Genomic DNA, 13062 nt, shown 5'->3' with positions numbered 1-13062 from the left:
GTAACTAGAAAAAGGCCAAACTGGACCCAATGTTAATATAAGAGAGAAAATAGAAAAGGAACAGAATAAAACAGAGAATCAGAAAATAAAATGGTCAACAAAACTGACTTTTTGTTGTTGTGTTTTGTTAGCTTGCTTGCTTGCTTGCTTTTAAGGTAAACTACAATCAGCAAACCTTTGGCTAAGATTAAAAGGAAAGAAGACTCCAAAACTCAGAACTGAAAGGAAGCCACCGCAGTCAACAGCACAAAATGCAACAGCTCTGCAGGGCTCCTCCAGGACACCTGCAGACGCACAAAGTGGACAGCCAGCAGCCCTCCAACACACACAACTGCCCCATCAGAAAATCCCAACAAGGTAAGGGGATCCAGTCAGTACCGAATCTCCCTCCCATCAGGGAGACTGGACCAAACATGTAAAGAAATGATGGCAATCCTAAAACTCTCCGAGAATTCTGAGGACAAGGGACACTGCCACACTCATTTTAAAAGGCCAGCCGAGTGTCCCGATGTGACGTCTCCGCATATAACTAGGCTTCATGGGCATGGTAGGGGTACAAGTTCTCCATCCCGCAGTGAGTGTGAACACCTGAGGGTGAGGGAGGGAGAGGGGTGTGCACACCTCACTCCTGTCAGACTCTAAGTGTGAAAACTCTGTAAGAATTCTCACCTTCTAACCAGCTCTTAGCTCACGGGTTATAGGAAAACATGGTAGGTGGGATCCACTCTTGGCCGTACGCTCTTAGGGTAGGAAACAGCCTTTTGCATTTCCACAGTTCTGTTCCAAGGCTCAAAACTCCTACACTCACCCCAACCAACATCTGCTGGGAACGTTCCACACCACAGGCTTCCAAACAAGAGGTAAGAAGTGGAAGAACACTCCCACAGGAAGCACAGCCTCTCTCACGTTGGGGCTAGCTTGAGCACATGTTACAACCATTGTGACACAGGAGAACGGCTGCGGCAGTCCAGCTCTACCCTGCCTCTGCCCTAGCAGAGACAAGTCTATTAGTCATTCCGGGCATCTGTAAAAGGGAGCACTCGTTGTGCAAAGCCAGCAGATTCCAGCCCTGCTGCCGTGATGACGGTGAACCTTGGATGGCACCGGCAACCACAATTTCAAATTAAAAGCTTACCTCTCAAGGCATATTTTCTGGGTATTTCAAAAACAGTTTAAAGCAACAAGTGCTGTATGGTAAGTAATGAAAGGAAAACATCAGAAGCCCATAAACTGGACAGAGAGCCCAGAATCACTTACAGAAGGCGGGCAGATAGAATATCTAGGTGATATTTTCATCTTTGGTGACCCATGTGTTTTCAATCATTTCAATTCATTTCAACTTCACTAATACTCAAAATTAACAAGTATAGAACAGAATGGATAGAAGGGAGCTTTAAAAAGTCCAGAAATACCAGAAACCTCAGACCTATAAATTCTAAAGACAACCTGAGGACTTGGGGGTTCTTTTTAGTTTGTTTGTCCCCTTCTCTGTTTTTAAGGATGAATAGGAAATCTAAAAGGAACATGTCACACCAGGTGACAGGTATCCTAGAAACAGTGGTTTCAAGGAAAATCAGCTGGTGCCTGTGAGCAGCCTGATCCTAACCCACGTGGGCAGCTCCGTAGGTACTAGAAGCCAAGCTGGGACCCAGAGGCTGTGGGGAGCAGGAACACTCACTCACCCTGCAGTGGATGACGACCACATGTTGGGGGTCGCCGTTCAGCCAGGACTCCTGGGCCTTACATATGGTGCACATCTTGTCAAGAGGAGGCGCATGCAGCTCGGGCCAGCCCACATCCATGATCTGCAAGACAGAGAGAGAGGTGCCTTGGTTCCTACCTCCTGGACCCTTCTGTGGTAATCTCTTTTTTTGTTTTTTGTTTGTTTGTTTGTTTGTTTTTTGTTTTTTGTTTGTTTGTTTTTTTGAGACAGGGTTTCTCTGTGTAGCCCTGGCTGTCCTGGAAGTCACTTTGTAGTTCCAGGCTGGCCTCGAACTCAGAAATCCGCCTGCCTCTGCCTCCCGAGTACTGGGATTAAAGGCGTGCGCCACCACACCTGGCTTGTGGTAATCTCATAGTGGCATAATCCACTCGTCAGTCACAGGGGATGCTGGGTAGGCCTCTTCTGAAAGCTAATGAGCTCACGGCCAGTTTCCTTTATGGGGAAGAAAATGCTGACCACCAAGTTGCCTGCAGACCACACCTCACCCAGGCACTGGTCTGCACCTTTGCAGCTGGGTGACAATTCTATAGAAGCCTTTTAGAGGCGTTAAAATAGTTCAGAGTTGACTGTAGAAGAATCTAGGACCCCAAGACCTTTAGTTTTGGTTTTTTTGTTTGTTTGTGTGTTTTTGGTTTTTTTTTTTTTTTAACGGAGTCTGTGGCCCACAGTGATGACAAATATTACCCACTCAAGCTAAAAAGGAGTCTAGCAAATACAGTGAACCCATTGTTTCCCGTGCTATACAGGCCACACATCAAGGACACCCAGTCCTCTAGAAGCTAGGGAGCATCTTCAGGCTTTGCCTCTATTTTGGTAAAAGAATTCAGAAAATTACTGAGAAGGGCCAAAGCCCTAAGCCCAAAGCCCAGTCTCTGGCCACACCTCTGGGAGGGCACCATGAGGATGTTGTTTCTCCTCCAGGCCACGTGGGGGCATTGTTTCTCCTCTACTTTCTGTTTTTCCCCAATGGGGTGGGCAGAGCTTTTTAATATATGGAAGTAATAGAAAGGAATTCAATAGATTAGATTACAGTAAAAGCAAGCAGCATGTCAGTTCCATGACCTTACCTATGCACCCAGCATAACCAAGACATATGTAAATTCTGTACTGTAGTCTACTGTACCCACAGGCTGAGGGGCCCTTAGTCAAAAGGCCCGGGGCCAGAACTATTTTAGAGTTTTTTTCAGTTTCTTAGCATCTATACTCCAAAAGAAGCAGAATTGTAAATGTAACGAAATTTGAACTTTTTGAACATAACATTAGTTTTGAGTTTTGCAGCATTTTAATCTCAGGTTATGGGATGTTCGGCCTGTATCAGCCTATTCTAATGATTACAAAGCATTGCAACCTACAGAATATGGATGTAAACACAGACACAGTCCAACACAGGCATACATCACATGTATGCAGACGAGTGAGTTGTGAATGAAGTCCATGGGCTGCGTGGACACTACTCTTCTGACATGGATGTTTTTATAAATGAGTGACCCTTCTCCAAATCGGGTAGGGGCAGACGGGTTTTGATTTTTTGTGGTTGTTGTTGATATTATTGTTGCTGTTGTTTCAATTTCAAGAATATCTGCACATATGTGTCTTAGAGACACACTTCCTGAAAACAAAATAAATCTATTTGTTTCATATGCACCATATGCATAGCACCTCGAGTTAATTTTATATATTTTCAGTAATGTTGTATTGTATATAGGACAAAGTTTCCAGGGTGTGGAATTTTCTTTCCATGGTGCATACTGATACATACAATATTGTATGTGTCACTGGGGGTGATATGTGCACATGAGCACAGTGCCTGCAGACAGCAGAGATGTCTGACCACCCTGGAGCAGGAATTTCAGGTAGAAGTGAGCTGCTACTACAGGTGCTGTGGATCGAACTCAGGTTCTCTCAAAGAGCCGTAAACGCTCTGAACCACTGAGCCGTTGCTCCAGGTCAAGCTTTAGCTTCAGAGTAACTTGGACTTTAGATTTTCAGATGGGGGATGCAGGACTTGTATACGTTCTATAAGTTGCTGCCACGGATGGAGATAAGGTAAGATGTGTACTCACTTTCTATGAAACTATTGTTTTAATTTTAAAAGTAACCAAAGGATAGAAAACAATCCTGAATACTTTTTGATATTGAGCTATGTTCCACAGAGGCCTACAAGAAACTTCTTTTGCACAAGCAAAACACACATGGATGACACTTTACAACGTTCAAATACGAAGAAATCAATTCCATACCTTTGGATTAAGCTTTGTAAGGTCATATCTCTTCTCTGAAAGGTTTAATACCTACAAAGAGACAAAAAGATTTCAGACAAATCATGGTTCTCAAAGAGGAAGAAGACACCTGCATTTTAAGGGGACTGAAAGGGACAGAAATGCACAAATGTGTGTGTGGTCACAGGATAAAAATAAAGTAAATTATGGATGGATGGATGGATGGATGGATGGATGGATGGATGAATAACACCAGAACCTTGTGAATCCTGCATTTTCCTTTTGTTAACCTGAGCCAAAAAGGGCAAGGAAAACTTTCCCCTTTTTGTTGTTTTTTTGTTTTGCTTTAAAAAAAAAAAAAACAAAAAACCTCAGGCTGGAGAGATGGCTCAGTGGTTAAGAGCACTGACTGCTCTTCTGAAGGTCCTGAGTTCAAATCCCAGCAACCACATGGTGGCTCATAACCATCTGTAATGAGATCTGATGCCTCTCTGGTGTGCCTAAAGACAGCTACAGTGTACTTATGTATAATAATAAATAAATCTTTTAAAAAAAAAAAACAATACAAACATTTTCAAACACAGGGTCTCTATACCCATATCTATACAGTAGCTCTTCTTGGTCCTGCTCCCCACGAGGAATACCCTGGGGGCAGGCAGCCATCTCTTGTCAGTAGAGCAGACAGGAATGGCTTTGCCTGAGCTTGAGACCTGCCACTCAGAAACCACAGCTGTCTGTGGGCTCAGGTCCTACAAAAGACCACAAAGTCCTACAAAGAGCACATGGTTCCTCCCTAACTCGACCCCAGCTCCCTCCCAGGTCTACTCGGCATTAACCCTGTGCCTGCCCTGCTTAAATCATCAGGACTCAGCTGCCTTTCCTTGCAGGGCACAGAACACCATACCCTGACCAGCTCCAGCACTGTAAGTGCCTTCCGTAAAAGGCTTGTGGGTTTGGAGATGCCCTTGGCAGCCTCTTTAGGAAGGGTGGGAAAAGGGGGCTGCTCTGGGGACAGCTTCCCACTGAAGGAGCCCCAGTCTGGAAGACGCTGTACTGGAGGCAGAGGCAGCTCAGGGGGTCTCATGAAAGCTGTAGCCGTCATTCCTGGGGGCTAGAATGCTACTCCCCTGCCCACAACCAGACTGGACCTTGGGGAGTAGTACTGTTAAGAGGTCATAAGGAGTCCATACAGAGACTATCCTGGAAGCCACAGCTTATCCGCGGGTCTAGCCACGGGAGAAAGCTGCTAAGGGTGACAATAACCTCCTTGTTGGCTTTGTAAGATTAGCTCTCCCTAGATAAGGCGGCAGCATGAGAGATGCTAGAAGCTGTCATGCATCTGAGAGGTGATTATAGCAGCATGAAGAGAGGGGGCTGGCAGCCCTAGAAGAGGGCAGGGCCAATCAGAGAGAGGAGCATGAGATTCTTCTACTTCTGCTCAAATAGGGTCTCCTTTATCTGATACACACCTTCTGGAAAACCACGTTACCCACATTTGACCCCAAGGACTGCCTTGTTTCTTGGACACCCGCCTGCTTGCCTGTCCAATGCACTAGAGAGCAGGAGGAGACACGACTGCCTCCTGACACCAGGGATTCTCACTGGGAATCCTTACTTTCCCAGAAGCCAGACTTACTGATGAGAAGCCGTGCTCTGTGCTGGACAGAGGCAGCAGCCACCCCTACAGTCCACTGTCACAGCTCATGGCACAACAACAGCAAAGCTAGCAACAGGATAGAGGACATGGCCAACCCCCAGCCCCTAGACTCATGAGTCAGATTCCAGGCCCCCAAACCATTCCTCACATGTAAGCAAGGCACAGGGACACCCCTGTCCCTCCCACGAGTCCTCTGAGGGACCCCTGCCTCCAGCCGATCCGCCACCCGGTGGCTATCATCCCCACTCACCAGGTAGTTGTCTCCATGCTTACACTTGAGCATGCGCGTGACTTCCTGCAGGCTGTGCAAGTAGGACTCCTCTGAACAACTGGCAGGGAAGGACACTGCGATGATACGCTCGGTGACATACGTAAGGTCCAGTTCGTGGCTGTCCTCCATGGCTGGACTCAGAACCACGGGCCTGCAAGAGAGGAAGAGGGGGGTCAAGAAAAGGATAACAAGAAAAAGGATGAACGCTCACCCACTAGGGTTTCAGGAGAGAGCTGGGAACAGCAGCCTCCCAAAGGCTCTGCATGTAGACTGAGCTGAAGGCCACCTCTTCTGTCCCCTGCCCTGCCAGCAGTCAGCTAGCTGTTCCCTGGGGCATGCCAACCCATTCCTCCCTACTGATGTCATACAATCAATCAGATGTCAACAATGTCACCATCTACCAAAAGTCAATTACAGATGATTTCATTCCACAATGCAGGTTTATGATGTCAAGGGTAAATTGAGAAATGGTTACAAATGAAGATGTTTTAACTTTGATGATTAATTCTTAAATCAGTATTTGAGGGGTGGGCTGGGGTGAGCATATCACTTGCTTAGCATGTAGCGGACTATGTGGGTCCAACCAACTCCTAACATGCCTTCAATAAAATCACTATGGTTACTACAGGATAGATAAAAGAATACCCTAGTCTCCTTTCTGGAGATGAACTCTGACCCACGGCCAAGGACACAGGAATGAGCTTCTTTCCCACAGAGACACTCACCTTGAAGGCTTGTCACAGCGGAGAACAGCAGATGGTGTGGGACTCTCAGGAGCCTGCAAAGAGCAAGACATGATGAGTCCTTTTGAGATTTTCTTCCATACCAGCCTATATGGCACTTGGACCAACCACCCAGCCAGGCCAACACGACCACCACCAGAAGGAAGAGTGACAGCCGTCCCACAGCCTAATCATCAATGGTAACCAATCACTGTCACTACCGTCCTCCTTATCCCGGAAGGTGTGCCCGAGTATCAGAGGACTTCGGGTTGCCTGATGGCACAATTTCATAGAAGGGCAGCAGGCAGGGGAGAGTGAGACCACCCTCTCTCCAGGGCTGAGCAGCCACAAACTCAGCTCATACAGAAGACACTGGTGTGGTGACAAAGGTTCCTCAGCCACCATCAATGTGAGCCATGGCTGCCAATCACCAATCTGTGGCAGCACCTCTCAGTGGTGCTAAGTCTAAACATCTACCAACAGGGAGAAAGGCCTCGGGTTCTAGCTCCAGTTCACGGTGGGTATTAAGGGTTGTGTTGCCCACCAAAGTCACAAACACATTACTGCAGGAGTATTACGAATGTTCACAGGGCACTGCCTCCAGTCAGTAAAATGTCTCTCGACACTTCAGAAGAAAGGTGGAGGCTCAGTGAGGGGTAGGTCCTATCAAAGCCAGCATATGAGTGGCTACAACAAGCATTTAGGACCCATCAGTTCTCAGCATAGATCCCAAAGCAATGACAGAGAGTGAGTGGCATGGGACAGGCAGACCTTGTCTACACAACAGCAAAAGGCAAACAGAGACAAAAGAGCTGTGACTAGGAAACTGCACGGCTCTGCAGGCATGTTGGATGTTCTGCAATAGAAGTACATCCTGGCCTATGTCGGCCAATGGGGCCTGCCCAAGCTTGGGAGCTCACCAGCACACAAGAGCAGATACGCTTCCACCTACAGCGGGGTGTGTCCCTGAGAAACCCACCAAAAGTGGAAAATACCAGAAACCATACCAAAACAAACAAAATAAACTGAATTTAGGGTTTGGAAAGGAGGCTCCGCAGTTTAGAGAGCTTCCTGTTATTCTGGAGGGCCTGTGTTCAGTTCCCAGCACCTGCCCTGAGCAGTTTACACAACGCCAGCTCCAGGGACTCTTCAGGCCTCTGGGCACCACCTGCACATACACAGCCTACATACGCATGGCCACACACACATGCACACACACTAAAATTAATTAAAAGATTTTAATAGGTTTAACATATCTAACCTGGAGAATAACTGGGCACCAGTAACAAAAAGGTCACCGTGTCCCTTGTGATCATACAGCCGACCAGAGCAGAGCCGGCTCCCACTTCATACTGAAGAGATCATACCACATGGCACAAGCCCAGGAAAAGATGTTCAGCGCTTATCATTTTTCTACCATGAGGGGGGCTCAAGTCTAATCGCCCTAAATCAGGATCACTGATACGTGAACCTCTCACACAACAAACCACATCTAGGCAGATGCAAACATAATGCTGGATGGAGCCTGGAACAGGCAGCAGGTTCTTTCTAGAACACAGATCTGCGCTACTTCCCTCTTGTATTTCTGGGGGTATTTCTTTTTTTGCTTTTTTTGTCTATTTGTTTCATTTTCTACTAAGAACACAAATGACATCTGAATAGGGAGGGAGAAGGCCACCGTGCCTGCTGCCAGCTTGGAGACACTGCCAATCTCGGGTGTGACATCTAGACTTCTCCCCACCACCCAAAGGACTGTCCCTGCCTTTTGTCCCAAATGAGATGATGTCAGGCAAGACAGAGAACAAACAAGAGCTACCAAAGGTTGAACTGAGGCTCTTGGACCTGGAGCAAGAATCCCACTGAAGTGCAGTTTCTCACATGCAAACCTGGCTAAGAAGCTATGCAGGACTCGGTAGAGCTTGAACCTTCCTTGTAGCTGTGGTCTGGCCGCATCACCTGGACCTGGTGCCACGACCATCCCAGCGCCCTCGTAATCAAAATCACCGACATCAGGACAGGATCTAGTCATGTTTCCAGGTAACCAGATGACTGTAACCACCACTTTGCTGGAAGGCATTGCCACCCTGCTGGATGGTGTGTGGCCCCAGGTTTGGGGGGCGTCACTTTATCACGTCACTATAAATGCATGAATGAAGGCTGGAAACCAGGACTCTGGCCCTGGAGCTGCTGTAGGCATGAGCTCAGTCACTATCGTACGCACCAATTTCTTCTTTAACAAGGGCAGGTTTGAGCGTTCTGTTTCATTCATCCAGATAGAGCCATTGGCTTCCAAGTATCAACAAAAGACCAGGAATCTTAGCTAAAACACAAGCTGAATTTCTCACTCCTTCCATTGGGATGCAGTGACAGAGCCAAACAATGCAGACATGAGCTCTCCAAAAAAACAGAGAAAAAAAAAAAAAAAGAATATCAGAAATCCTGTAAGACTAAAATTATGGAATTTCAGATTTGTGTCTGCTTATTACAACTAGGGCTCACTGCGACAAAGTGCTGAATTTATAGCAAAAAGAGAAAAAAAAATGTTCCGTACATCAAACTTTGAACAGGCCTCCGAGTGGAGAGTGTCTCAGATTAACCTATGCTGCTCAGTGGTGACAGATGAAACCACCCTGTTCTCTACACCTGACTTACCAAGGCCCCCGGGCCATCTGCTGCTCACTTGGGCACACACACATGTTGAATCCCAGGCTGTGCTGGGACCCACCAAGGCTCGGGATGAGATTTAATGCTTGCTTAGGTTTGGTCAGGAGAGGTCTGTACTCTCTCCATCTGTGACTAAGCCACGCCCAGATTAACAGGCTGACGGGTCCTCTGCAGCGGGCCTGCCGTAAGAACTGCTTTCCTGTGCCTTCAGGCGCTCATCTTACCATGTGACACCATCTGCCATGGTGGACTTGGCAGAGACCCTACCAGCAAAAAGGTCTGCCAGCCCCCCCAGAGTGGCGGTTAATACCTTACAACTGAACTCCACAGCCCAAGTTTAGAGTGGACTCTCAGTGAGACTTTTCAAAACGCAGTCCCTTACCAGACGGCCCTTTGGCTTGGACCTCTCCACCCCAAGAACCATAAATAAACACTCATTCCAAGGATGGAGAGATGGCTCTGTGGTTAAGAGTGCTTGGTGCTCTAGCAGAGGACCTGGGCTCAATTCCCAGCACCCACATGGCAGCTCACAACCACCAAGTCCAGGTCACTCCAGGTCCAGGAGTTCTGATAGCATCAGCACCAGGCGTGCACATGGTGTACATATGTACATGCAGGCAAAACACATACACATATATAAAATAAGTATTTTTAGAACAAACTTCAAAAAGTAAACAAGCATTTGTTATATAGAAATTATCCAGGCCGTGTATATGCCAGTCATATATGATAACAAAAAACAGATTAAAACACCTCCACATCCAATTTCTTCAAGCATCCTATAGTTTCAAATTTTAAGTCATACTTATCATTTTCCATGACTCATACTACACAGCCTTGTAGTGTCTCAAAAAAAAAAAAAAAAAAGACATGAGATTCACTGGCCAAACCACTCAGTTCTCCTGCTGAACTTCATTTTAAGTTTATACCCACATGGAGAATGTGTGATTGTTGGATGTTGGCACAGGAGGCAGGCATGGTGGGCAGGCCTGGAATCCTAGACTTGGCAAGGCTACGATCTATTGAGAGAGCGCAAGCAAGCACAGTGACCCTGTGGGTCATGAGATTCCGCATGGAAAAACCATAGGATCTGCGTGCTCTGTGTGTGTCAGGCAGGCAGGGGAACACATGTGAGATGGTATGGCAGCAAGGGCATCCTGCTTTAGGATAAACTACCACCTTCCAGGACAGAGGCTCCACATGGGTCCATCGGGGCCCCATAGCCAGGGGAAGGTGAGATCACCCTCCCAAGGCTATGTCTTTGTGTCATTTGGAATTAGAAATCCACATAGGGCCTAGTAGAAGAAGAAAAACCCAACTGTTGACAGAATGACTGCCTAGTGTGCTAGCCACTGCAGTGTGTAATGGCCATGTCCCCGACTTTGTAACACCTGTAACATAGCATTCCATAGCACAACATCTGAGGTGAATGCCCATTCACCACACACCCTGCCACACCCCAAGTGTTACTCGGTGTGGCACAGTGTAAAAACCTCCGTGACAAGGACACCTTTCCCTGTGAGCTTGAACCACGCATGGCTCCTTTCCCGGGAGGAAGGAGGCCAGATTCGGATGCCTCACACTTGGTAGAGCTGGATTACCATCATCACATCTAAGGACACTCCCACTGGCTGTCAGGAGAGCTGTGTCTTGGGTGGTCAGTATCCTCCTTTGACTAGAACATTTGTGCGTCCTAAGATGAGGGCTTTGGTTAAAACTGGTGCTCAGACAACATCTAGCACTGTAAATGATGCAGCAGTAGCCGGGCCTGGTAGCAAGGGCTGCAGCAGAGCCTAAAGGATCCCCATGCATCTCACCATGCTGTTCACCCACGCCACACCCTGGCAGACTGAGTCCCATCCAACTCTGGGTATCATCAATGCAGAGTCATCCGGGACACACGACCAAAGCCAGATATCCTCCCCCCCCCCCCCAATAACTGGCTTCGGCGACCACCCTCGGGAAAAGCACATCAATTTCTGGCTGAAGGGACAAGGGACCCAGGACAGGTGCCTCTCTCCATCTCTGTGCCTCAGGCTTCTTGTCCCTAAAATGGGTTATTAAATGACAACAATCTCCTCAAGTAAACTTCTTCCTCCAAGTATTAAAGCAATGTGGCCTGCTGCGTTCTCCTAATGGTGTCTGCCACGAAATAAATAAATCCGTGACTGCTGTCTCCAATAAGGCTTTTCTCTTGGGAGTGTATCAGGGACCCAGAAGAAGAAAAGAGCTCTAGATAAAGGCTCAGTGTCCCCTTCCTGGAAGGGGACAGCAAGAGTTTCAAAGGAATCTTGGTAGGGAACAATCAACTGATGGAGGATCGACTGGAAAACAGCTCTCTACAGCATACAACCCCGCTGTGTTCTAATTAATGACTATACACACTTCCAGCAAATCATCTTTCACAGGCAGATATCCTATTGCCACAGAGTAAAAAACAGGCATTCGACATGGCTACCTAGTAACAGTGGGCTGTCCTGAGTGATGGTAGTCCTCAGTCATTCTGTGCGCCTACCTCAATACTCTGCTTCTCCTACCCCAGGGCCTTTGCACATTCTATGCATAGCCTAGTATGCTCTAAACCAAGAAATCCAAGTTTCATTGCTAACTCCAAGGACTCCTTGAGGTCTCATCTCACCAAGTACATAACATTTTCACAACAAAGAGGTGCCTGGTCTCCCTGCCCTAACAAGCCAGGATTTTGTTTATATCTTCTCATTTACCTTAGACATTTATTACATTGACTGTAGCTACATGGAAATAACTGTGTGGGTCGGTCTGTCTGTCTGCCTGCCTGCCTGCCTGCCTGCCTATGTATAGAATCCAGAACCTGTCTGGCTGTCTGGGTATAGAATCCAGAAATATATATAATATATATAATATATGTATTATATATATTATATATATTAAGCACTTTCTACCACTGAGCTACACATGCGCTCAGCCTAACTGTGTAAATTCCTTTCTGCACTTTGCACTTGCATGCTGACATAGCAGAGGCATTGAATGTGGTCCCCAGAGGCCTCTCAGCTTTTGGCCAATGCCCCTCATAGGTCCATCACACACCCACGACCTGGGAAAGGAAGAGGAAACAGACACAGACCGCAATGTGTCCAGCTGACCAGCCATTCTAAGTATGTTCACATTTCCACACTGGACGTCAAGCAGCTCGGGAGAACGGTGCCTCAGGTCAGTATGCTGTGCCTACTGGGGGGTGGCTACAGGATCCCCACCTCACTCGGGCCGCCTCAATACCATTCTCTGTCCTCCTCCATGACTGCTTCCCTGTGCAGCGCAGCGCAGTACCCCGGAACATAGGTCATAGCCCCTCTATGCAGCACTAGCCAAAGAGGCACTAACCAAGGCAGCAGCTCCTCTCCCGGGGTCAATGAGGACTCAGGACAGCCAGGACTGGCTACATCTTCCCCACATAATTAGGAAGAAGATAACAAGTGTTCTGCTTAATGCCATGGGAGGAAATCTGGGCTAGGGTTGAGCAAGCAGGGAATAACACATCCTGTGTCCCCAGGCCTCTGCACTGTTCCCAACAGTCCAACCGGCACAGAGGCCGGCAGTGTGCATGGGTCTGTGGAAAGGAACAATAGCAGCCATGGCCAAAAGTACCAGGAAGCTGGCTGCACAGCTGATGACGGGGCACAGACCACAGGACGGAGCCCAAGCGGGGGAGGGGTTGCTCAGAGTCTGGGCTGAGACATCTCACCACACCTCAGCTGTTCTGCCTTCCTTGCAAAGGCAGGAACCATGGCCAGCCTTTTCCAAAAGCCCCAGCTGCCCTCAGAATGAAG

The 13062-nt window shown here is 47.6% G+C and overlaps 1 protein-coding gene across 5 annotated transcripts in view; it reads right to left on the bottom strand.

The window, feature by feature from the left end:
• Tns3 (tensin 3) overlaps positions 1–13062 on the bottom strand; it is a 230283-nt gene that overhangs the window by 109117 nt on the left and 108104 nt on the right. For 4 of the 5 annotated variants that reach the window (XM_029545266.1, XM_029545263.1, XM_029545264.1 and 1 more), the window contains 4 exons: positions 6596–6648; positions 5850–6021; positions 3964–4014; positions 1683–1805 (listed from right to left, as the gene is read on the bottom strand). In XM_029545266.1, the coding sequence (XP_029401126.1) occupies positions 1683–1805; positions 3964–4014; positions 5850–5999 (324 nt within the window). In that variant the 5' untranslated portion in view covers positions 6000–6021; positions 6596–6648. Of the gene's footprint in view, positions 1–1682; positions 1806–3963; positions 4015–5849; positions 6022–6595; positions 6649–8813; positions 8987–13062 lie in introns of all 5 variants that reach the window. The other variant, XM_029545265.1, reaches the window with a different exon arrangement.

Source organism: Mus pahari, chromosome 13, assembly GCF_900095145.1.
Source record: "Mus pahari chromosome 13, PAHARI_EIJ_v1.1, whole genome shotgun sequence".
Classification (NCBI taxonomy): domain Eukaryota; kingdom Metazoa; phylum Chordata; class Mammalia; order Rodentia; family Muridae; genus Mus; species Mus pahari.
The sequence above is the reverse complement of the archived record's forward strand: the minus strand, read 5'-3'. Positions and strand labels throughout refer to the sequence as shown.